The following is a 25,470-nucleotide window of genomic DNA, read 5'->3' on the forward strand; positions in this document are numbered from 1 at the left end:
CGCCCGGCCTTGTCCCCGCCCCCCGGCCGCGGCCCCCGCGCACATCCCGCTCGGCGCTCAGAACCCGGTGGCCCTTCTCGACAGCGGAGCGCGCGGGGACGCTGCAGCGGCGGGCAGCGCGGGCAGGCAGCGCGCGCCGGGCAGGGCCGCCTGGTCACCTCCCGGCGCCGGGGAGGCGCGGCGATGGCCAGGGCGCACAGGGAGGCAGAGACGGGCGGGCGGCGGCGGGCGGAGGGGGCGCGGGGACGCGGCCGGGCGCCCCTGCCCGCCGTGGTGCCCGCCGCCTGAGGCTGCCCGGGGCGCGAGAGCCGGCGCCGGCACGGCGCGGGCGCAGGAGGCCACTCGAGGCGCGATGTCGGTGCCGCTGTTGAAGATCGGGGTCGTGCTAAGCACCATGGCCATGATCACCAACTGGATGTCCCAGACGCTGCCCTCGCTGGTGGGCCTCAATACCACCCGGCTTTCGGCCGCCAGCGGCGGGACGCTAGACCGCAGCACCGGCGTAAGTGCGCCCGCCTTGAGCCCTCGGGCCCCTCCTCCCTCCTGCCTCCTCTTGGGTCGAAGCCCGGGGCTGGCTGGGGCTGGCCGGGCGGTGCGGCACAGGATGGGGTCACCCTGGAAGGGAGGGTTGCAGGGGCCGGGGTCACGAGCCCACCCTCCTCCCTGCAGCCAAGCAGCGCCTCCAGCTGCGGCCGCCACCGGCGCTCTGGCGTTTGGGGCGATGCTTCTTGCGCCCGGTCCCCGGAGGGGCTTGAAGACACCTGCTTTGGTGGTGGTGGGAGGGGTTCAAAAGTCCAGAGTCCTCGTTCACTAATATTAGGAAATCTTTGTTGGCAAAGCTTAGGAAACTGAAGCTAGGGACTTGGGGACTTAGCCAAGGTCACTCAGCATGTAAGGGGTGGAGATGCTGTTTAAAGCCCTTTGTGGGCTAGGTCCAGCCAGGACTCAGCTCGCCCTACTTTGTAAAAAGCGGACTGGACCTGCCCAGAGTGGGGCCCAAGGCAGAAGCTCAGAGCTTGTGATCTCACCTGAGTCCCCCAAATCCCAAGGGACCCTTCGGTTCCCATTCCCGTCCGAAGATCTAAGCGTCCACTCCAGAGGAGGTTTCGAGGAGCTGGGCGGGACCCAGCTGCCTTCATCCACCCCTCTCTACTGTCCTCTGAAATGGAAATCGCATCTCCATGTCAGCAGCAGCCTGCGGGTGGGAAGCAATGACAGGGGTGGAGGGTCTGGATAAGGCTGACTTCTATGATAGATGGAGCAGGCTGAGCTGAGACCACCCTGTAGTGAAGGGCCACTGGAAAGGGGCCCTGGCATAACTAACTGCTCAATGGAAAGGCCAGGTGAGGGGCAAGTCTCTTTTTCCTCTAGTTTTGCTTTCAAGGGCTCTGTGGTGTGACCCACCACCACCACCACCTATGACTCTTGTTGGGTCTGCCTCTCCTGTTGTTTTAAAATGAGTTTCCCTAGTGCCCTGGTGCCGGGAGTGGTGTCCCCCTCCTTTAATCCCAGAGGCAGAGGCAGGTGGATCTCTGTGAGTTTGAGGCCAACCTGGTCTACAGAGTGAGTTCCCTGACATTCAAAGCTAAGTAATGAGACCCTGTCTCAAAAAGCACCAAAATGCCAAACAAAAATGTCAACGTGAGTTTCCTGATGCGGACTTTGCTTCTGTGTCCGGAGCTGCTGAGGTTGGATGAATGAAATGAAGTCTATCACTACAGTAGCTCCTCGGCCTTCTTCCCCATCCTTACCTAAAAATAGCAGGGAAGTGCAGGATGCCAGGGCAGAGCTTGGAGACTGGGCAGGCTGCAGTGACAGGAGGCTGGGGGCATGGGGGTGTGTATGCAGGAGCTGTGGTGGCTGCTGCTGTGTGTCTGAAGGTCAGGGTTACCGGTGGGATAGAGGGCCGGCAAGGTGAACCTAGCCACTCTCAGCTCTGGGTCCTTGGTGGTCTTTGGGCAAGCACTCAGGACTGAGTTAAGGGTGACCCTTACACAACATACTTGTTCACATCCACCAAATGGCTAGTCGGGGGGTGAGGGGGGATACTTCATGGAGTTGGAAATCAACATCTTAGCCAGGCTGCATTTGGGGAGACAGCACAGCTCTAGGCTGTTGCTGCTCCCAGTTCTTAGGTGCTGACTGGGGGCCATTTACAATGGTGCTTGTCTTCAAGTGTTAGGGAACAGGAGATCAAGGCAAGTCTGCACTCTGCTGGGAGAAGAGGGTGTCTGATTCCCTAAGCCTTTAGCCACTGGTTTCTTATATGGCCCCTCACCCAACCTAGTACATCTGCAGCCCCTCCCACCTCCCCCAGCATTAATTTGGTTAGAGGTCAAAACTGAGCATCCAGGGTGAAGCATGCATTTTAAGGCACTGTTCCTCTCCAGTCTACTTGAGCCCTCAGCACCCAGGTTCAGGCCTCCCTCATCCTCACATTCTCTCTTTCTCTCCTCGTGCCCTTCCCTGCTTGCCCCTCTCCAGGTATTGCCCACCAACCCCGAGGAGAGCTGGCAGGTGTACAGCTCTGCCCAGGACAGTGAGGGCAGGTGTATCTGCACAGTGGTCGCCCCCCAGCAGACCATGTGTTCACGGGATGCCCGCACAAAACAGCTGAGGCAGCTACTGGAGAAGGTGAGTCTGTGCAGGGTGTGTGTGTGTGTGTGTGTGTGTGTGTGTGTGTGTGTGTGTGTGTGAGCTTGCACATGCAGAGTGCCGTGTGGCAGCCTGAGGCTTGGCCAGCCTGCAGGGCCCACCCGGGGGCCTTCCCTGACATGCCCTCCCCACCTAAATATTTGTGAATGATTGGATGAGCAGATGGCCGGGTGGATAGGAGGATGGAAAAAGGACAAGGGTAGCCCTGGGGGGAGCGGGGAGAGATAAGTACACCTGGTTCCTGGGCTCTGAGGGCTCTGGGAGAGAGCTTGTTAGGAAAGCCAGAAAAGCATGGCTCTCCTTCGTCATGCCAGCATGGCTCTCCTTGCCACATGCCATTTCTCCTCTGAGCAATGCTCGGGGTCTAGTCTAAAGGCTCTGAAATGCTGCCAGGGAAACGGTGGGCTCCAGATACCTGGCACGAAGGCTCTCCATGGGGATGTCTCCGTCCCACCTGGCGAGTCGCTCCCCCCATGGATGCTCCTAGTGGTTGCTCCCTAACATGAGGGCAGCAATGTGTCTATACACACCTTCTGAGTCTTGTTTCATTTCATTGTCACAAGAACTGAGATCCCTGGGGTGCTACCATGCAGAGAAGGGAAAATGAGGGACTTTTCCATCCTGCCCACTTCCCCTCCAAAGAAAAGATGCCTCCAGGGCATGAACCTTTCCTACCCAGAGACAGTGGGGTCACACATCACACACGCCCTTGTGCATGCACATGCACACGCACACACAAACACACACACCAGGAAAGCTGGCCTACCCAGAGACAGTGGGGTCACATGTCACATGCACGCTCACACGCACTTGTGCACACACACACCAGGAAAGCTGGGACTTCCCCTACTGATTGGCTTTGAACGTTTCAAGCCCTTACCTTTGTGAGATCTGCAGGGTGAGGCATCCTCTGTAACTTGAAGAGAAGCCCTGGGAACAGAAATCATCTTTGCAAAGACAGAATGGCTTTGGAGCCCAGCTTCACCCCTGCCAGGACCTGGCCTTCCCAGCTGGAGCTGGGCTATATCTGGGCTCCCACCACCTTGGGCAGACCAGTCCCCTTTCCTGTATTCAGCTGCTGAGGCAGGAAGCAGCCTGAGAATTGGGATGGCTCCCAGGATGTTGCCAGTCTCTGTGTGGAAGAGACCTGGGACCTTATTTCCATCAGGTACCTGCAAGGCTGGCTTCCCCAAAGGGATGATGTGTGTATTGGTTTCTTGGCCCGTTTTGCCACCTTTAGCCATCAGAGTAAATCGCTTGAAAAGAGTTCAAGTAAAATATATTTAACAGATCCTGTGGACATTTATTTACACCAAACTAGACAGGAGCCTAATTGAGCCTTTAATTATTCAGAACTGTAGCAAGGGGGTGGGGCTGGGGGGTACTGAGGCCCAAGCCAAGGGACCCTGGGAGAAGGACAAAGCTGGGAAATGGTTCCAGAAAGCTCTAGGGGCCCCTGAGAATGAGGCTGCATGGTTTTCCTCTCTGTCTATTCAGGCCACAGTTTTGCTGCTTAAAAATTTAAAGCCCCATTTCACGCCGCGCAGACTCTATTTTGGGAGGGCCTGCGCACCGGCTGGAGAGAGGCCCTTCATTTACTGGGCCTGTCAGCACTGATGAGCCAAGCCTGCTCAGCCGTCCAAACGCTAAGGCCGGGCCTGGTCAGCACGCCTCCCTTCTCTTCTACTTTGCTTTTTCCCTGCATGTGGGGCCAGGCCTGGCACCTGTCATCTTGGGCAACAGCAGAGACGGCTCTGGATTCCTTAGGTCCCTTTGCACCCTAGGACCGGTTGTGCGTTGCCACCATCGGGCTTCCTGTCAGATTCACTTGGTTGCACAGCAGGTCAGGTCCCAGTCTCCATTTTGGTCCAACCAGAGTTCTTGCTGAGGATTGGGTATTGGCATCTCTGAGCAGCTCCTCCAGGGTCTGATGGCAGAGGAGGAGATGAGGCTGGCACCAGGATGGAACTGTGTCCTCTGAAGAACACAAGATCTGAGTCCAAGAGCAGAGGCTTGAGCTGTCTGTGTGCTGAGGCAAAGTTTCTTAACTTCTAAGCGGGCATATCTGTGTTGGCATGTAGGACTCAGAACAGCTCGCCCCCCTCCAGGGTTTTATGAAGATCAAGTGAGATAAGTAACATAGCTGGCTCAGGCCAGTGCTTACATGAGCAATAAACATTAGTCATTCCCAGGTGGGGGACAGCTGTGTGGCTGCTGTGCAAGTCCCCTCCCCCACTTCATGGCACCTGCTGCCACAGTGGCTAAGACTATCTCATGACCTTGTGACCTTGACCGTGCTGGTTGGCTTCTGGAGACACTGCTGGAAGTAGGCGTGTGTGGAAGCTGTTGTCCCCAGAGGGTTTGATTGGGTGTCACCCATTTTCCGTGATGGAAGACTTAGCTGAATGGTTAGCCCGAAAGCAGGGCCAGACTTTGGTTTATCTTAAAGCAACCAAGCTGTTTAACATCTTTAAGGTTTTTGTTGTTTTGTTTTTGTTTTTAATGTTAAAGCTAATCTTTACATTTGAAAATTGATTAAATGCATTGGTCCCTAGTTAGGAAGGACAAAAATCTCCCACCCACAGTCTTGTGTTGCACTGAGCCCTGCCCACTATTTGACTTGCTGACTTTCGAGCACTGTTCTTGTTGTTGGTGTCAAATCTCCAAGGAGGAGACTGGGAAGAGAGGCTTTGGCTAGAGATGGCCAGGCAGGCTGACAGGTTTCCTGCACTGGCCGTCCTTGTTCTGGCTTCAGGTGTGGATGAGGCTCCCACTTTCACCTTCCAAAGTGCCAGTGACGTGGCGTTGTTCACAAGCCATTTAGTGTTTGAGTTCATCCCAGAAGACTCCTTGGAGGCAGTGGCATTGGTGCTGGGCCTCGAAGGGTGGACAAGAGTCCTCTTTTCCCACAAGAAGCATTGCAGTCCTTTAGAGGGGAGTCAAGTGGCCAGAGAGGCTGTCCAGCAAGAGCAGCTCTATTCGAGCATCTAAAAAAGGGAGCAGAGTCACAGTCAGCCCCTTGCAAGGCTGCTCTATAAACTGAAATGTGAAGGTGAGTGTGTGTGTTGCTTTCTGGTCCTAAAATCCCATATGGTTTTAAAGTGCTGACATGGGCAATATCTTCCCTTGGCCAGTGAGAAGGCTTCTAGTCTCCTTACTTTACTCCACTTACTGGTCTGAAGGATCTGTAGTGGGATCTGTTCTGACCACTGTGCAGTGAAGCCACGCCTCTCTCCCAAGGACTTTGTTCCTAGGAAGGGATCTTTTTCAAATCCAAAAAAAAAAAAAATTCAGCAAGAAGACCTGTCATTCAGGAAGCACCTTCCTTGTTAGTAATTGGATTAGATTCTGAGAAGATGACCCAACCCACTGCGGCATCCTCGGCGCCTTGGCTCCCCTCCCCCCTCGCCCCTGGTGAGCATACATTCTCGCATAAGCCATAACCAGTTTCCTGAAAATGAAATGTGCTGGCAGGTGGCCGCACCAAAACTGTTTTTCTTTGCCGCTCTCTGGGATCGTGCTGAATAACAGAGCCCCATCTTAAGGCTGCACTCCATTCAACAGTGCCCGTAAGGATGTAAAACAGCGATTCTTCATTTGCTGGGTGATTGATTCCTGACTCCGCGTTCTGAATGTGCGTGTTTGCCGAGCAGTCATCTGCCTATGATATTGTGGGGCTGATGGATGGCGAGTGCAGTGTGGGAAAGGCTCCGCACAAAGCCTGGAACGGCTCTCTGTCCCTTCCTTCGACACTTAACACCAATGCTGTTGGCAAGGACACTCCAGGAGACTCGGCAGGGAGGAATTTACACCTCGGGCAGGCTTGGCATCTCTTGCCTGTGTGCACTTGCCTAAGGCTGCCAGTCACTCCCCAACGTAGAGTGGAAACAGGCCCCACCCATAAATGTAGAGTGAAATGGCCCGCAGCCCCGTGCCTGGAGCAATTCAAGGCTTCTTCCCTGATCTCTGTAACCTACTGTCAGGGTGGGAGGGAATGTTTACCCAACCAATTTGCAGTGTTTGGGGAGTTCTTGATCCTAACAGCCTAATGCTGGTGATTAACTGGTAAATCACGCTTGGACCACTCCTGGCTCTGGGGTGGTGCAGTGGGAAAGGTCAGCCTGGCTGATGAGCAGACAGAGACTGGCTGACACCTGCTGCAGCTCTTGCCTTGAACCTGTTACCCTCTTGACAGGTGCAAAACATGTCTCAATCTATAGAAGTCTTGGATAGGCGAACTCAGAGAGACCTACAGTACGTGGAGAAGATGGAGAACCAGATGAAAGGCCTGGAGTCCAAGTTCAAGCAGGTGGAGGAGAGCCATAAGCAGCATCTGGCCAGGCAGTTCAAGGTATGCAGTCCCTCCGGGGCTCTTTTCCTCTTCCTCCCTCCTCTTTCTTTTTCTGCCTCCCTCCCCTCCTCCCTCTTCCTTATCCTTCTCTCCCCTTCTCTCCCCCTTCCCCCCTACTTCCTCTCCTTCTTCCCCCTCCTCTTCTTCTTCCTCCTCCTCCTCCTCCTCCTCCCCCTCCAAGTCAGACGACTTTCTTTTCCCATCCCCCACAGAGGTAGTGCTCAGGGTCCTGGGGAGCATCGCAAGGATTGTTCTCTGCCTTGCAAAGCTGTGCCACTCTGGGAATAGAGAGGCCACCCACTCCGGCCACTGAAGGGGGTGGGGCTTAGTCAGCCCCTTCGTCACACCCTGGCTCCTCTCTCCTTCCTCATCAGCCAGTAAGAAATAGGGGTCCCAAGCCCCCTCTCCTCTAGCCGAGGCATATTAGCTGGGCAGGGTATCATTAGAGGCCCTCAGCATTCCACAGCTGCCGCAGGTAAATCACATTAGTCAAGGATTAGCTTAATTGATTAGAGCCATTTCTGGGCCCTGATCACTCAGGGCAGTTTTTCACTTCTGACCTAATTTAGCTGTGACAAGGCACACTGTAGATGCAGCTGTGCTAAGTGCTCTGCGGCTCCATGTGACCCTGGCCGTTAAAAGCTCACTTCCTTTGACCTGAAATTATATATACATATGTACAAGTATGTATATATATACATGACTCTCCACTAGGACTGGGCTGGGAATTATCTGCCACCTTAATTAGGTGTTCATGCATGTTAATTAGGAATCAGGCCCCGATGTAAATGAACAGGTCAAATTACACAGCCGCTTGGCTGGAAATTGCTTAGTGCTTCTCTGCCCTCCCTTCCGCTCATGCTAATGTTATCCTTTGATGCACTCCCTACGTGAAGCAGGAACTAATCCTCCTTTTAAAAGCGGTACATTAGGTAGGCAAAATGGCAAGCTAATGAAGTTATAAATCTGCGTTATAAATAAAATAATAGCAGGCAGATCCCATTGAGGCAAAATAAGCCTCAGTTCCTGTCCGAGGCAGGGAGCTACTGTGCCCCTTTGCCGCCATGACTTACCTTGGTGAAAGACTTTGACCTTAGAGACCAAAAAGAGTTTGTTTCTGTCCTGGCCAGCATCTGCCCTCCTGTGCTTGCTTGGCAGACTGAAGACAGAAGTGTCTTCAGTGACATGAGGAAGCTTCCCTTGGACAATGTCATCCACAGAGCACCTTCTGAGATCCAAAGTTGGGGTCTCTAAGACTCTGTGATAGCACAAGCTAGCCCTTACCTTTTAGGCTGTACTCACTGCATGAAGGAATCTCAGCAGAAACCATGAGGGAGTCCCATCACCACCATCTGAGTGACTTGTTTTACAATGATTAAAGTGTGATTTTTCTTAAGTGACCATGCAAATATATATGTCTTTTAATGGCTGTTTGAGGCAGGCTAGTGAGCTAGCTTTTCAACGGTGTTTCATTTTCTTGCTTGCAGGGCTAACTTAAAGAGTTTTTTCAATGCGCCAGTGACTGAAGAAGCAGTCCCCCCATGTAACCATGAGAGAGCCAGAGAGCTTTTTGCACCATGCATTTTTACGATTCTTTTCCAATCCTTAGCGCCATTTCACTAAGGAACCTTGAATCCAGCCAGGATCCTCCTTTTGCATGCGACTCTAGATGCATCCCATGAATAGTTTGAACCCTTCTTGTCAATGCACTTTTTGAAAAAGAAAGAAAGAAAAAAAAAGCAACCACAAACTTTGTGTATGTGACCTAAAGCATGTAACTTTAAGATGCTGCATTCTCAACTGACAAATAAAGGCCTTTCCCAAATATGTGGTGTTCTGAGGACTGTTTAATATGCTCTCCTGACTCGCTGGGACCTGTAACTGACGGCTGCTAAAACGGGAGTGTGCACACCTTCCCTCTCGTAGGGAGGAGCCAGGCCAAGGCAGGGTATTTCAAGTTTTTGCATGCATCGCACTGAACCAGCTTATTTTAACCTTGCAGGCAATAAAAGCGAAAATGGATGAACTTAGGCCTTTGATCCCTGTGTTGGAAGAGTACAAGGCCGATGCCAAATTGGTATTGCAGTTTAAGGAGGAGGTCCAGAATCTGACGTCAGTGCTTAACGAACTGCAAGAGGAAATTGGCGCCTATGACTACGATGAACTTCAGAGCAGAGTGTCCAATCTTGAAGAAAGGCTCCGTGCATGCATGCAAAAACTAGGTAGGCCCAGCACCCTGCCGGTGTGGCACTGTCTGGCCCGACTCTGCCACACACGCAGGTGTAGGGAGCGGTGCTGAAGCCACAATGCCCGCCTGGCCTCAGCAGGTGATGGCTGCATCAGGGCTTCTGGGTAGGGCCACCCAGAGAGAGCAGCAAGAAGTGCAGGCAACACCCACCCCAGGGTATCACCCATGTGCAGGCCCCATACCAGGGCCAGTTCTAGACCCCACTGAATCTAACGTTTGGAAAAAATATGATATTGGATGCCACATGCTGTTGGGTGGTTGCACACATCTGTGCACAATGTGTGAGTGCTTAATATGCAAGTGTGTGGTCCATGCATGTGTTTTTAGGATAGATTTAAAGGGCTGGAAACACATCTCCAACCAGGTTAAGAAGAGAACTGATAAGACCTTGAGACAATGCATCTGGTTTAGTTGGAATTAAAAAGAGGGTACAGCAGCAGGTTATGTATGGGCAGAGCAAGTGGGGGCCCTTGGAGGCTTGGGTGGAGCGGACTGCTGAGCAAGGTGGTTTGCCTCCCTCTCAGGCTCATCTTCCCCAACAGTCCTGAAGTGGGTGGCGTTTGGGTTCTGAGTACCCAGTGACTTTGGCCATACTGCACGTGTGGCTACTCAGAATCAATTTTAAATCGTACATACTGCGTCTTGATACCAGCGTCAACATTCCCCAATGGAGTCTGACCAACTCATTTGTTTTTCTAGCATGTACGTATTAGGGTGACCTTCCAGAAAGATCTGGGAGGACTCTTATGTTATGCTCTGACTCAGTCCCTCCTTCATCCACCCCTTACACATTTAAAATATCCCAAAGAACAAACAGCCTTTCAGAAGCCTTGGCATGGACCAAATAAATGGTTCTGTTGCAGGGCAACCACGGGGAGCTGGGTTCAGGATCCAGAACTCACGTACCAAGAACCCTAGTGCTAGGAAGGGGAGACAGGTGGGTCTTAGGGCTCGCTGGCCAGCCAGTGTGCCTCACGTGGGAAGTAATATGGTGAGAGACCCTGTCAAGGTGGCTGGCTCCTGAGAAATGATACTTAAGGTTGTCCTCTGGCCTCCATCGGAGCTTGTACATACATGTGTGCTCTTGCACAGACCGACACCCAAACACAGATCCTTGGTGTTAGATGACAAATGAGAGCATTCACTAGACAAGTAGTCTCGTGACTTCCAGGTGATTGTCAGTGGCTGCTCCTGGCTTGTCCCCAGCAAAAGTATAAAGTTTGGGTTTACTACTTTATTCCCCCAAAATGCTGTTTCCCCTCCCAGGTTTTCCCCTCCTTGGTTTCCCTAAGAAACCAAGAGAATCCAGATGGAGACCATGGTGGGACATTACCAAGGCTGCCAGGCTAGTGGGCCTTTGGGAGACGGGGGCAGCACACATGACTCTCCAGGTTATCCCAGGCAAGCCAGACTTCCCATCTGTCCTCGCCTATCTTTAGCAGTCTCGTGAATTTACCTTATGGCTAGGATCTTGGGGCTTTCACGTGGCTGCCCTTGGGCTGTTAAAGATGTGTCATTTGGGAATGAAGAGAAAATGATAAAGCCAGTTAATCCCACCCTGGGATGCACCAGCGAGGTCACCTGAGGGGCTTCAATAATAGTGTACTTGAAGAGAAACAGCAGCTGGGGGTGGGGTAGTGGGCTCTGAGCCCCCTGTCTGGGCAGCCTTGGAGTGCCAAGCTATAAAATAGTGAAAGTAGCAAGACCCACTCAACAGCAGGCACCTTTCCCAGGTCCTTGCTGCCCTCTTGCATTGCAGTGTCTCCTGATTTGCAACACAAAGGTACAGAGAATCCCCGGGGCCTGGGCCCACTAGGAGAACATGTAGATTCTGTTCCTGTCTCTAGCTCTGCACTACCTGGCTCAGAGGAGCTAGGGTTGTGATAGGTCAGTGGGTGGGTGGGTGGGAGAGTGGAGGTGGGGAGAGGAAATAACTGGAAATATAAAGGGACAGAGGGAGGCTGAGCTGATGGTAGATGCACAGACAGGTAGAGAATTGGTTAATGGCTGGGTGATGGATGGGTAGCTAAGCAGCTGACAGAAGTTAGTGGCAGATGGTTGACTGATAGGTCTATAGATGGCTTTAGCATCTGTCCCAGGCCTTCATTCAGCCCGGGAATGTAAGGACTAATACCCTATGGATGCTTAATTCAGTCTTTGCTTTAGCCTTGCTGAGAGGCATCATCCCCCAGCCTCCCTAGCAGACTACTAACAGGATGGAGATACCCAGGATGCAGCCTCTGGATGTAGGCAGCACTCACTGCTGGCTCCGTGAGTGGAACTCTACACATGTAGAAACTCAGTAGTTAAGTGTTAGTCCTTAAGTCCCCAAGCCCCAGTCTCCTTGGTGTGTCTGCCTTGGCAGATGCTTGGTTACATTCACTGGGAGTGAGGGAGGTAAGGGCTCCCTGCATCTCTCAAAGCCTCTCATCAGATCTGCCCTGGTTGCCTCTTTCTTTCAGATCAGTTGGTGACAATTCCTTCACACATGCAGAAATCTCAATTCAAGGTCCAGAGTTACATTTGCTTCTGGTTTCTTGATGAGATGACCTGCTTTTCTAAGTGGTCCTGGAATTTGAAACATCTTCCTCCTGGACTGAGCTTAGGCATAACATGTCTTGGGTCTTTTCTGGGAAGTACAATCCCCTAGAGCAAGTCTTATCCACAGGCAGGAGAGAGGCAATGCCACCCAGAACCCTGATGGCTGCTGAGAGGATGCTGCAAGGTCAGATCCCAACAGCTAATCTGGGTAAGGCCAGAACTTGGGCCTCAGCACAGGATGCTCAATGCAGCCACTCCCCAGACTTAGGCCACACTGGTGCTGCCAGCTTCCTTGGTCACTGTTGCCATGGAGGACTAAGCTGGCTTAAATGGCCTCCCTGTCATAGCATCCTGGCACTGATGCCGAAGGCACCCTGGTGGGATTATTTTCTTTCTGCAGGTGGGTTGGAAGACCTCCGAGAGCTAGGGCCAACCCAAGGGGAAAGAGTGGTTTTTACTCGACTGAAAATAGGTCTTAGTAAAGCTTGTGACTTCCACTTACAAGTTGCCTGCTGGCCAGGTGAACTGTCCACCTAGCACCCACATGAGTAGGATTCTATTTGCAGGTTCCTGGTCTGGTGGGGGACACTGGCTGTCATGCTGGGCTGCGCTGTGAGCTCCTATATGCTCTTCAAGGGAAATCAAAAGACACCTTCCTAACACTTGAGATGCCAGAGTCAACAGGCGGAGGCTGGCCTCCACTAGCAGGGGCCGTGGGCATAGTGGCCCATAGAGCTCTGTCATCACTCCCAGATGGGAGAGTTTAAGGTGACTTGACAGTGGAAGCCCAAGGAACGAGAACCCGGGATTCCTATAGCCTACAGCCACCATTGGACCAGGGCTGCCGCTTCCATTTCTAGAAGCCATGCCTTTCCTGGCTGGGGCAAAAGGGGTGTGACTCTAAGACAATGCTCACAAGCCTGCTGTAGGCTGTGGATTCATACCTGGGCCTGGGTTGGGGCTCCTTCACCTGTATTGTGGGCTTTGTTTCCAGCCTGCAGACGTCTTTCTACATGGGTCTTCTCTAGTTTCAGGGCTAAACGCTGAGAATGGAGGCCAAGTCCTGTTTGAGGACTCAGACTTTCTGACCCAGCCTCCCAGATGTGCCTATCCTGACTCAAGCTTTGAGATGGTCCAGGCTGCTCTCAGCCTGGCGTCTTCCCAGGAAGTGCACAGGGTGTATGATTTGTCTAGCTTCCAGCTTGGCCAGGCATCTCCATCCCAAGACCCTCACACATGGGATCCATCCTTACAGCAGGCCTCTTACACTCCCCACCCCCACCCCATCTATCCTGAGTGCGCGACTGGAGAGAGGTACTTTCTAGAACTGTGTGTGCCAAGATACTGCCAAGCCTCTGCCGCGGACTCCTTTAGATTCTGTCAGTTCGAGAGGTCTTGGCAGAACTAGTGTGGACAGGGAACCAAAAATAACTCCCTGACTCAAGGAGGGCAGGCAGCCTCCAGCCCCGTGGGCCCTGGGAACTGTGCCTGCCGCAGCCCCAGCAGCTTAGAGAGCAGGAGACACAATAGCCACACCTCCCTACCCCTCCTCAGCATTGAAGTATTGGAAAGCTGACTGCACAGTGACTATGCACATAGAAGATGGCTGGGTGTGGCTTGCAGGCTGGTCCTACTGGGTGTCTTTCCTGTAGAACTCAGACATGGACCTCTGTCACTTCTGAGATAGTGAAAGGAAAGGTTCATATGGGTGGAGTATAGTAGGATTCTTCAAGGCTGCCCCTGACCTGGCTGAGAGCAAAGTCCTATTTTCTGCACATTCCCATCTGAATGCATGGTGGGATGACTAAAGAATCCAGCCATGTTCTGAAAGGCCTGTGTTGTGCACCTATGCTAGTGTGTTTTCCTAGGGTCACTGGTGATGCCATGCCTGCTTTGTGGTAACCGAGATCAACATGGGCAGCATGAAGGGTGGGCATCACTGCCCAGAGGTTCACCCTCACGAGCCCAGCACTTGTCAGGTGGTGAATGGATGTACACCAAGGCATTCATTTGTTTATGGGGAAGTAGGGTGAGTGGAAGAAACTTCTTACCTGGAGCAGCAAGCCCCAGGCACTTTGGTTGGCAACCCCAGGAAATGTGATCTAGCTAAGGTTATAGAGGTGGATGGGATAAAGATATCTTTAGGGTCTGGGCATGTGTCTGGGCCCAGCCGTAGAAGCTGGGCAGAAGGTGAGCTCTAGAGTAGAAATAGAATAGGCCCAGCCATGGAGGCAGGGAAGGCTAGGACCAGGGCTAGGCGTCCAAGCTGTGGTGGGCGTCCTCCTGATACTTCTGCCATGACCAGTGATGCACAGAAGGATGTCAGGTTTCTTCAGGAGAATGTCCAACCAGGAAGGGACCTCTATCAGATTTGGGACAGATCTAGTGTGAGTTGGCATCTCAGAAACTCTAGTGTGTGGCTAAGTCATATGTTGGCTACAAGCACAACATGCCATTGGGTGGTAACGATGTCCCCCACAGGCGTCTCCAGCCATGACAGCTGTGCACGCTGATTCCTTTGAACACCAACCTCCAAGCAGCTCATAGATCGTGTCTCCAGGATGGGCAGGAGACCTTCTATGAGAAATTCTGTGGATGATGGGTCTGGATGGCAGAATGGGGTCTGGAAAGAGGACTTGCAGAGAGGTTGCCTTCTGTTGGTTTCTTTCAATGCCCACTCATTTTAGAGAGAGCCTCTGTCTCCTGGCAACACAAAACCCATCCCCTAATTCAATAGGGAGCAAAGGAAAAAAAACTGGGAGTGAGAGGTAGAGTCCAGCCTGGGCATATGGCTTCCCCTGCCCAACCGCCTCCTCAGGAAGCACATAATGAACTCACTCGAATTTCAGCAGGCATACAGGTGTGCAAGTGGGTGGGTGCATTTGTGTTTGTGTGTGTGTGTGTGTGTGTGTGTGCTTGTGTTTGTGTGCGTGCTTGTGTGTGTGTGTGTGTGTGTGTGTGTGTGTGTGTGTGTGTGTGTGAAGTTGGCTAGGCCACTCATGGAAAGGAAACTTTTCTTCAGACCCATCAGGATCCTCACTTCCAGCTGCTGACACTGATCAATCTTAGCCTCTCCCATGCCCTTCTTTTTCCTTTTCCTTTTCTTGGTATCTCCTCCAAGCCCAGGGCTTGGGCAGGGCAGGGCCGTGTGAGCAGAGGCTAAGTGTGCATGCCCTGGGCTCAGAGATATACCTTTTAGACCCTTGTGCTCAAGACCTTCATGAAGCTCTGAGCCTCAGTAGAAAGTGTTGGTGTGGGAAAACACAAGCTCCTCCTAGAAGGGGAGGTGCCTTTGAGGAAGGGACAGGAAGGACAGGGGTACCAGGGCTGGGGCACTGGAGGAAATCCAGGCCTGGAGTGTCGTCTTTCATTTGTAATCCTGCTGAGCCTCCTCTTGGGCCAAGCTGTTGTTCTTTACAGTCTTGTGCAATGCCACTGTGAAGGTGCCCACCCTATTGTGGGCTTTAGGAGATGGTGCTGAGTGTGGGAGCAGGCGGGCTGCACTATCCCTGAGGCCTGCCCTGCCCTGTTCACTGTAGGATTATCTCTGCTTCCCTGTGGTCTCAGGTTAAGCCTCTCACAATCCTGCCTAAGCAACTGGATCTTCTCTGAACTTTGCAGACTGTGTGTATGTATGCTGATGTGGTCCTTGAGGGGTATCCTATAGACTGGGGGGGGGGGGCACACTCAAGCCTGACCTGAGGGGTATCCTATAGACTGGGAGGTGGGGGGGGCACACTCAAGCCTGGCCTGAGGGGTATCCTATAGACTGGGAGGTGGGGGGGGGCACACTCAAGCCTGACCTGAGGGGTATCCTATAGACTGGGAGGTGGGGGTGGGGCACACTCAAGCCTGACCTGAGGGGTATCCTATAGACTGGGGGGGAAGGGGCACACTCAAGCCTGACCTGAGGGGTATCCTATAGACTGGGGGGGGCACACTCAAGCCTGACCTAGTGGAATCCTACACATCAGGCTCAAGCTGGGGGTCCATGGGATGGCAAGAAAGTTGCAGGAATAAGGCAGGAATGCTAGGTCACAGCCTCAGCACCTCCTGAACGATCATGTTGTAGCTCTGAGGTCATCTCTGGCCATCTGTGAGACAGGAGGCATGCAGAGGTCACATTCAAGATCCCATAGAGCAGGAAGCTCCAATCCCAGCCCTCTTGAGAGCATGGAAATATCACACACACACACACACACACACACACACACACACACACACAGCAGGATGCCAACAAGACTCCACCCACCTCTACCAGAGGGCTGGTTCCAAGACAGACACATGCACAGGGATGATGCGCCCACAGTGTGGGGTGCTGTTATGGACCGCTAGGATTGTCTTTCTGTTTGGGAAGGTGAATCCTGCCTGGGTCCAGGATTCTAAGTTCCCACCATCTTGCTTAAGTGCTTTATTCCAGCAGCCAGAGACTACTGAGCTCTTTTGGTTTGCTTCCTAGAGAAGACTGAGGCTTGCTGAGGCCACCTCACTTGTTATCGGGCTGCCCTGGCCTTTTGCTTACAAGGAGTCATGAGGTCCCGGAGGGCAGCCGCTCAGTGCTGTGCCTTGCCATCCCTGCCCTCAGTTGCTCTCTCTAGAGGAGGGGGTGGCTCTTCTTGGGCCACCAGTGGGACCTGTGTAAGTGACATCATGAGCTGCTGGGCTTCAGATCTGGAGGGGAAGAGGAAGATGCACCTGTCCTTCGAACCTAGCTGTGCCATTGGGGAAGGGGGCCAAGGCTCTCCATCGCCTGTTGGCCCTCACCTATGTGCACTCTGTTCCAGCCTGCGGGAAGCTGACAGGCATAAGTGACCCGGTGACTGTCAAGACCTCTGGCTCAAGGTTCGGGTCCTGGATGACAGACCCACTGGCCCCAGAAGGTGATAACCGGGTAAGTGTCCCCGAAGCTCTTAAGGGACCTAAAAGACCTGGAATCTGTTCCTCACCCTAGTGCCAGCCATGTCTACTACCTTCCAGGCAGACCATTCCAGGGGATGTGGACTAGATAGGGCCATAGTCTCCCAAGGGCTTCTTTGAAAGAAAGCTGGTAGAGGCCCCCATGCTGACACTAGTGACAGACAGTGGGATGGGGATGTCCATTTGAGCACAGTGGTGGCAGCGAGAGGAACAGCAGTAGCTCTGCCCAGTGGCTGAGCAGGTGCCCAGGCATCTACTGTGTTGACCGCTCCGGGCGGTTCCCATCACAGCCTCTGCTTCGGGGATGGAATCTATTAGGCCTTTCTTGTTTTAACGACAGCTGATTTGTTCTCATTTGCCATTCCTTTCATGGCTGATAGAAGCTCTGTGTTCCCTTTTGATTCTGAGAAGAGGCTGGGTTTCTTTTTCCTGGGTGTTTCCCCCGTGGGCAGACCTCAGAGAAGAAAAATGAGCCAGCCGCCCATTTATTTTGCCTATTTCTCCTTCCTTGGAACTGGGCTGTGGTCTCAGCTCTTTTAGGAACTGGGCATTGGGGAACCAGAGGCTGGGAGGCCCCTTGGATGGAGGAGGCCTGTAAGGAACAGTCAGGGTCTCTGGGAAACTCCAACAGAGATGGAAGAGAAGCTGTGCTTCTGTGAATCCTTTGATGCCACCCAGCACTAATCACTGCAGCCAGGATGAGCCGCCTAGGGTCCAGGTGCTTCTCCCAAACACTCTTCTCATCAGAGGTTTGCAGGAGAGTGGAGAGCCACACTCAGAACTGGATGCTCCTCCCTGGTCCAGAGGAAGCAGCCTGAAATCCAAGATGCTCTAAGCCTTCTCGCATTTCTCCATGGCAGGCAGAACAAGACTGGGCAGAACTGGAAACAGGAGGCTAGGCATGGCTTTATAGACCAGTGCCACCAAAGGCCCAGCTCTTCACACATGACAGACAGCTTGGGAGGGCTGGTCGGGCTGCCCAGAAGGTCAGGGCTGACCCAGTAGGGTCAGGGCCATGTGAGCATAAGTTGTTCTCACACTGTTTTCTGGATCGTGGTGGTAATATAGTTTCTCAGCCTTCTTGTTTTCTGTTGCTGTGATAACACACTTTGACAGGAAACAACTTAGGAAGGAAAGGTTGGTTTTTGTATTATACTTTCTGGTCTCTTTCATCCCTGGAGGAAGTCAGGGCAGGAACTCAAGCAGGGACCTGAAGGCAGACTTTTTTGCTATTCCTCTAAGCATCACCTCTGACTAAGAAACTCACCCACCCATGGACAAGAAATTACAGCAGGAACCATGGAGGATGCTAACAATGGCTTATGCTTAGCTAGCTTTCTAACATAGCTCAGGACCACTGCATAGGGAATAGTGCCGCCCACAGTGGGATGAGCCCTTCTGTTAGTTAAGGCAATCAAAATGGTCCCTTCTAGGCATACCCATAGATCAACGTAATAAAGACAGGTACTCAACTAAGACTCTTTACTCATCTGATTTTAGGCTGGATCAAGTTGACAATTAATGCTAACTGGGACACTTAGGTTTTGATTGTAGCCACATCTTGTCAGAAAAACTTACCTCTGCTCAAAGTTTGGTTAGGAACACCCCCTTACTACAGATGTGGATGCCATGATGGAGAGAAAGAGGGGCAAGACAGAAGATGTCTAAGAAGTCTAGACCAGCATGTCAGGCTCTACCCCAACCATGTCATTCATGTCTAGTTACTAGCTCTGGATTGCAGAGAATGATATCGTTACATATGTCATACACACACACACACACACACACACACACACACACACACACACACTGCTCTCTATACACATTCTAGCACTGGCACCTCTTTCTAAGCTTCTGAGAAACTGTTAACCACTACTCATACAAATGGGCCAGGTCCTACCCATGGTTCACTCAGAGGGACCAACCTCAGAGGCTGGTCCCTGGTGTCACTGAATCTGTGAGATTCTGGACTGAAGCTCCTGATGCCACTCATTAAGGACCTCTCCCCAGAGCACAGAACAGGAAAACCACCATCAACCCCACACTGGCTAGCCAAGGCCAAGACAGGTACCCAAGTCTGGAGCCTTCTGACATTGCATATATGTGTGCCTCAGCCTCTAGAATATAAGGCATAGCAAGGGTAGAGGCTCACAGAGTTGTCAGGACACCCATGGGTGCTGTGACAATTAAGAATCTATTTTCTGCTTCATGACTGCCTTCCAGGAGAGGAGGCTCTAGTGGCAGGCAGAGTGGCTAGAAGAAGGAGGGGCCTTCAGGAGGACTGACAGCAGGGAAGAAGCAGGATGCTGGCTGGCAGCAGACACACTGTATTGGGTTCTGCTCTGGGCACGTTGGGCTCTGATGCACATGGTCCCCACAGTGGCCTATGTATCCCAGCCTGCTAAGTGACATGTCACCTCGCTCAGCCATTGATCAACACCAGCAGTGTTTGTTTTGTTTGCTTTCTTCCAATCTCCCATTTACTTTGATCACATACACACAGGGGACCAATAACTCACCACACACATGCAAAAAAAAAAAAGAAGAAGAAGAAGAAGAAGAAGAAGAAGAAGAAGAAGAAGAAGAAGAAGAAGAAGAAGAAGAAGAAAGAAAAGGAAAAAGAAAAAAGAGAAATTGATGTTGGCTACAGAGCAGGCCCCCATGGAGGATGGGGGTAAACAGAGGGGAGGATCGCATGGGCCCCATGAGGAGACCTTGGGAAGCTGCAGAGCCCCACATCAGTGTGTGCACTGAGGGACTATGCTGAGCCAGCTCAGTCCCCACTGCCTCTGGGTAAACTGTTAGAACAAAATTAATTAGCTTGAGACACTTTTGCATGGGCTCTCCTCTATCAAGCACCAACTATGTAAGGTGCTGTGCTGAGAAGCCTTACTCAGCAGTGAGCCACAGACCCTCAGCCCCCAACAAAGGCCAGGCCCTTTACAGCAACATTAGAAGTGGGAAGAGCTTGGGAGAGGGAGCTAGCTGTGTTTCTTGTGTGTAGGGTGCCTGAGTCCCTACCGCTCTACCACACCTCCAGGCCCCTGGAGTTCCAGAGAGTTCATTCTGGATTCATAGGCTCACAGTCTACTTAGATTGGGACACTGACAGAGCTATGTCCCACCCAGCTCCCTTTCTGCTCCCTACTGGTCCTGCACCTCAGGAATCCAGTGTAGCTTACACAAGACATCAGAGAGGGGGCTTGTACCATTCTCCCACTGCCCCAGGAGGCTCATGTTCAAAAGGGTGGCATACTCCTAACACCCTCCCTTAGCTCTGTGCTCAAAGGCTCTTCCCCTCATCTAAACAGCATCAAAACCAACAGATGATCCTTAGAACAGAGGGTGGAATTATCCAGAATGCTTTAGATTACACAGATCTACTGGTGCCTGCAGCTCTGGCTGCTGGCAGCTTAGATATCCTTTCTAATCCTTTCTCAGTGGGAGTAGGGACTGGGACATTCCTGGGGTGGCTGGCATCCTGCCACTTCCTCCTAGCCTCCCACCGAGGTGCTCTCCACCCCTTCACTAACTGCTCCCTTTAGAACATGGTTTCCAAGGCTGAATTCCTTGATGTTAGCAGTTTCAGGAGGACACTTGTCAGATGCTTGCCAAGCCAGAGAGAAGAGCAAAACTAAAGCCCTGTTACTAAGACAGTCCCTTAAATAGCATCACCCAACACCAAAGCTGCACCATAAGATGCTGGGCAGGGCCCTGGCAGCTCTGCCCTGGTCCCTCTCCCAGCTGAAAAGCAATTGAACTTAGTTAAGTCACCTCCGTTTTCACATCTGAACTTGGTGAAACTTGCAGCAGATCTATAGTGTGTGCAGAAGAGCTCAGGGAACCCCACAAAAGCTAGGGGACCTCCAAGCAGGCAAGCCCTTGACATCCATCAAAGAGGAGAACGATGGGGTGAGACAGAAGCAAACTTAGCAAGTTAGTTCTGAGGCAGAAAAATAAGAGGCACTCAGAGTCAAGCACAGATGTTAGAAGGACAGCCCTGTGTACCTGGGCAGTGGCTACAGATGTGATGTGGGACTTAGAAACCATTAAATCTGTTAATTAAGTTCAGAAGTTAGGATATGCCGACATATGCCTTTTTTCTTAGCCATAGAGTTTATTCCCTAAAGAGCTTTTACAGGTCCACTCTGCAGCCTGAGAAGGGTGATCCAGAGGTAAGACATGGATCAAAGGAATCTTTGTTCAGACATCGGTCTCAGAGGAGTTCTACTTAAGATGTGGCTTGCAAGCCATTTTAACAGTCTTGCTTGTGAAGTTACTTAGAAAAGGAAGTGTGTACATACATCTCTTTTCAGATGGTCTGGTCAGTTATGCCAAAATTCTCAGGGTCAGCTATTGAGAGATAGAAATCAGGACCAGAAGAATGAAGGTGGAATGGCTTTTCGTCCACTGGTCCCCTGTATGACCTAAGCAGCTGTCCTGCATCGAAGGCAGCTCTGCTGGTGTATAGGCTCCTATGACGACACTTGTGTCCTCTAAATAAAGTCAAATGGTGTAGGTACCCTTGCACCCTGGACTCTGTCCTCCACCCTTAGCAGAGCATCCTTGAGTCTAGTTGGAAAGAACCATTGATCCTTCTAAGAGGTCATGAGAGCCACATGTCTGGGCACCAGCAACTGTCTCTGGAGTCACTTCCCAGGGACAACACTAGCCTTGGAAAGGACAGAAAATAAAGTCATTTCAGAGCTGAAGTTACGACACAGTGAACAACAGTGGAAATGGGGCTCTTCCCATGAGGCTCTGGGGTTTGAGCCATGTGGCTCTCTTCTGTGGAATGGCCCGTGTCCCAAGCAGCCTCCATAGCCTGTAGTTGAATATTCAGCCTCTGGAGCTCACTGCCCTAATGTAACCCAATCTGTGTTTTCAGAAAGCAGTTGGGTCCTGTGTCTGATTTGCCAGTATATGGAGAAGAGACCACTTAAAAATCCTTAGAAATTAGATATGGTATCAAACCATTAGAAATGATATTGGTATCATCTTGTTATACACTAGGCCCAAGAAACACAGGAACCAATCACTAGCTTCATGCTGTGGAGAGCCCACTCCAAAACACTGAGGAGGGGCTTGCTTCATAGGTGAACAGAGGGCTGTAGAAGGAGGTTAAAGCAGAGGATGCAAAGAGATGGAGAACTCCCCATCCCATGAAGCAAACCGGTGAGGGAGTAAGGGGGTGGGTAGCCTTTCCCCAGAGAGACCAAGGGGTTACTGTATGTGTCCTGATATCTCCATTCTAATCCATGACCCATATCATTGAGGGATGGTCTAAGAGAGACTCAGGATAACAACAACCCCAGACAGAGCCTCTGTTGTTGCTGTTGGTGTTTTTAATCTCATTAGAAACAAAAGGCACATCTGCCTCCCGGTATCTATCTGATCGGATGTCTCAGGAACCAAGCCTGAGAGCTGCTGCCACAGCCCTAATCCCTACTCAGCTTCCCAGGCTCTCTGTGGATAAAGCAGCAGTCTTAAAGCCAGGCAGAGAGTGTTGCCAGGTCTTCTCTCCTAACCCCGCCCCTATCTCATCTGCCCCAAAATTGCTTCAAGATGACTAAAGGTTTTTGTTCCAAGTCTAAATGGCTCTCAGGTTAACTGGCATGCAAGCAGTCGTCAGAAATCACTTCCTTTGTAACCCTCCAAACTCAGGTCGAGGCTGAGTTTGTTACTTTCCATGGCTGGGAGGCCCATATTCCAGTCTGAGAAGTGCTTTCCCCAGATTAGGGAATGAACGATTGCCCCTGCAGCAAACCAAAGCCCCAGTTAATTACCTTCCCCTGATCAAGCTTGGTTCTCTCTCTCTCTCTCTCTCTCTCTCTCTCTCTCTCTCTCTCTCTCTCTCTCACACACACACACACACACACACACACACACCAGCAGAGACAGTGACTCAGACTGTACATCAGTAACAGGCTGGTAAGGACTCAGTCACATTCACACACTGGAAGATGGCCCTTCCCAGTAACCTTGAGAGACAGTTGTCCTTGCAGACAGAAGCTCCCCAGTGTGTGAGCATCTACCTAGCAGCTGTACACGCTGACTCCAGCACTGAGTCCCCAAGTTGAGGACACTCCTTTCTCCCAAGCCCTTGGCCAGGATCCAACAGTGAGCAGAAAGACGTGACCATTGTCCTGTAACATGGTGCTATCCCAAGTAGTGAGGACTGGGGACCTGGTGGGGTTTCTCCCACCACCAACCGTTGTATAATACATAGACTGGCTGTGGACTGTATATGTAGGAGAGCCCTGACCACCTGTCCCCACATCTGTCCCTCCGCTGTGTCCCACTCTTCCTGGGGTAGGAAAGCAGGCCCGAGTGGAGCCCAGGGGAGTCCGGTGCTCCTGAAGATAGGAAGGATGCTCTATAGTCTTGACCTTCCAGATCCTTCTGCCTTAAGTTCCCACACCCTGTGGGACATTAACCAAGTCTGCTCTCCCACAGGTCTGGTACATGGATGGTTATCACAACAACCGCTTTGTCCGTGAGTACAAGTCCATGGTGGACTTCATGAACACGGACAATTTTACCTCTCACCGCCTCCCACATCCCTGGTCAGGCACAGGCCAGGTGGTCTACAATGGCTCCATCTATTTCAACAAATTCCAGAGTCATATTATCATTAGATTTGACCTGAAGACAGAGACGATCCTGAAGACACGCAGCCTGGACTACGCTGGCTACAACAACATGTACCACTATGCCTGGGGTGGCCATTCGGACATCGACCTCATGGTGGACGAGAATGGGCTCTGGGCCGTCTATGCCACAAACCAGAACGCGGGCAACATTGTCATCAGCAAGCTGGATCCTGTCTCGCTGCAGATCCTCCAGACCTGGAACACCAGCTATCCCAAGCGCAGCGCCGGTGAGGCCTTCATCATCTGCGGCACCCTCTACGTCACCAACGGTTACTCGGGGGGCACCAAGGTCCACTATGCCTACCAAACCAACGCCTCGACCTACGAGTACATTGACATCCCCTTCCAGAACAAATACTCTCACATCTCCATGCTGGACTACAACCCTAAAGACCGCGCGCTGTACGCCTGGAACAATGGCCATCAGACCCTCTACAACGTCACCCTCTTCCACGTCATCCGCTCTGATGAGTTGTAGCTCCTGCTTTTCCAGAAGCCAAGGGTCCAAGTCCTCACCCCGAGGACATTTCCGTGAAACAGCTGCCAAATGATTCCAAGAATACTCACAGTCCTGATTTTGAGAAATCAGCGCAATTTTGACGCCGAGTGATGGTGTCCTCTCTGTGTCCTTCCTACTCATGCAGGTGGGCCACAGATTTCAGAAGAAGCCGCCATGTATGTGGATGGAACTGCAGCCCAAGGCTCCTTGGCTGTCCCCATTCCACCCCCATCCCTCTCTGGTCCAATAACTCAAAGAAGCAAGGCGATGACTGTTGGCCCCTCTCACCCAAGAACAACCCACTGTTAGGATTGCATGGACATTTCCTTAGGTTGTGCCCAGCGAGATGATGTAATGGCCATTCTCCCCACCCTGAGCCCCCAGCCCCCGTGGCGCTCGGTGTGGGCTGCTTCGGCCCACACGTATTGCAGCTGCCTTTTTCTTGACCGTGCTGTTGTCTCTTAGATTAACCGTGCTGAGGCTCCCGGTAGCTCATGGACCTGTGTCTAGTACTTTCCCGAAGCGATGGTGGGTGTGCGTAGAGTGAAGTTGCTGTACCCACATTGTTGAACTTGCGTACCCTGTAGCTAGATCGTGAGGTGTCCGTCTGTTATCCCCCAAGGTGGTAACTCCGTGTGTTCAATTTATGCAATGAATGTTGTCATGCAATGCTGTAGTTTGGATTGATAAGTGGATGGTTTCTGTTTCTAAAAAGAAAAAAAAAATCAGTGTTCGCCCTTATAGGAGACATAGTCAAGTTCATGTTGATAATAACCCAGTGAAATTCTTCTCTTGTCAAGTTATCTGAATTGTGTAACCATGGATGGGAATGACGCATCTTGGGAAACTTCGGTTTCCTGCAGGAAGAAACTCCCCAAGGGCAGCCATGTGTGGAAAGATCATTTTTTAAAGAAAATAAATAAGTCAAAGAGGGCAACTTTGTACTATTCAGTTAACTAAGGAACAATAAAGATATTAGGAGATATCCTCACTCTGCTTATTGTTTGTGACAAGACGTACGTGATGGGCACCCCGGACTTCGTAGCTACCCTCTAGACCTCAGAACTCAGAAGGGAGAGAGGACAATGGACTGCAACTTACTACTTCCCAAAGTCAAAAAAGGCTTGGAGTTTCCCCACCTTGGGCTGCCCAGGGTCTCCCATCCTCCACCAACTCTTCTTCCCTGGAGCAGGTACCCATGTCAGACAGCCCTGCTGCCACTGGTATACGCCAGCCAAGACCCACTGGTGCTGATGAGTCCATGAAGGTAAACCCTGGGAGGAGGTGCCCTGGGACCTCAAGATGTGTATATCTTAGCAATTCCAAAGAACTCAACATGCAGATAACAACCTAGAACACTCAAGTAGACCCCTGTATCTGAGAAAGCCCTGATGTTCTCATAGAACAAGTCACAGCCCCAGGTCAAGAGCCCTTCTAGAATATCTTGGAGCTTAATGGCAGCTAGTGGGGTGATGGCATAAGAGGCTCTCCCTGTTCATGGTGATGTGCCTGGCGTCAGATTTGACAGGTGGTTGCTGTCTATGATCTACATATGGGCTCGGTATCATAGCTATCTCCTCTCTCCTCACCACCACTGTTGGGCATCT

The 25,470-nt window shown here is 51.8% G+C and overlaps 1 protein-coding gene across 3 annotated transcripts in view; it reads left to right on the forward strand.

Moving 5' to 3' along the window:
* Positions 1-24,854, forward strand: part of Olfm1 (olfactomedin 1) — a 38,909-nt gene extending 14,055 nt beyond the window's left edge. Inside the window, exons 1-6 of one of the 3 annotated variants that reach the window (XM_034494850.2) lie at positions 65-502; positions 2,485-2,634; positions 6,851-7,006; positions 9,009-9,228; positions 16,580-16,686; positions 23,168-24,854. In XM_034494850.2, coding sequence (XP_034350741.1) covers positions 353-502; positions 2,485-2,634; positions 6,851-7,006; positions 9,009-9,228; positions 16,580-16,686; positions 23,168-23,842 — 1,458 coding nt within the window. In that variant the 5' untranslated portion in view covers positions 65-352 and the 3' untranslated portion in view covers positions 23,843-24,854. Of the gene's footprint in view, positions 1-64; positions 503-2,484; positions 2,635-6,850; positions 7,007-8,493; positions 8,834-9,008; positions 9,229-16,579; positions 16,687-23,167 lie in introns of those variants that run through there. The other 2 variants (XM_034494851.2, XM_034494852.2) reach the window with 2 other exon arrangements.
* Positions 24,855-25,470: the final 616 nt, after the last annotated feature.

Source organism: Arvicanthis niloticus, chromosome 2 (assembly GCF_011762505.2).
Source record: "Arvicanthis niloticus isolate mArvNil1 chromosome 2, mArvNil1.pat.X, whole genome shotgun sequence".
NCBI classification, from domain to species: Eukaryota; Metazoa; Chordata; class Mammalia; order Rodentia; family Muridae; genus Arvicanthis; species Arvicanthis niloticus.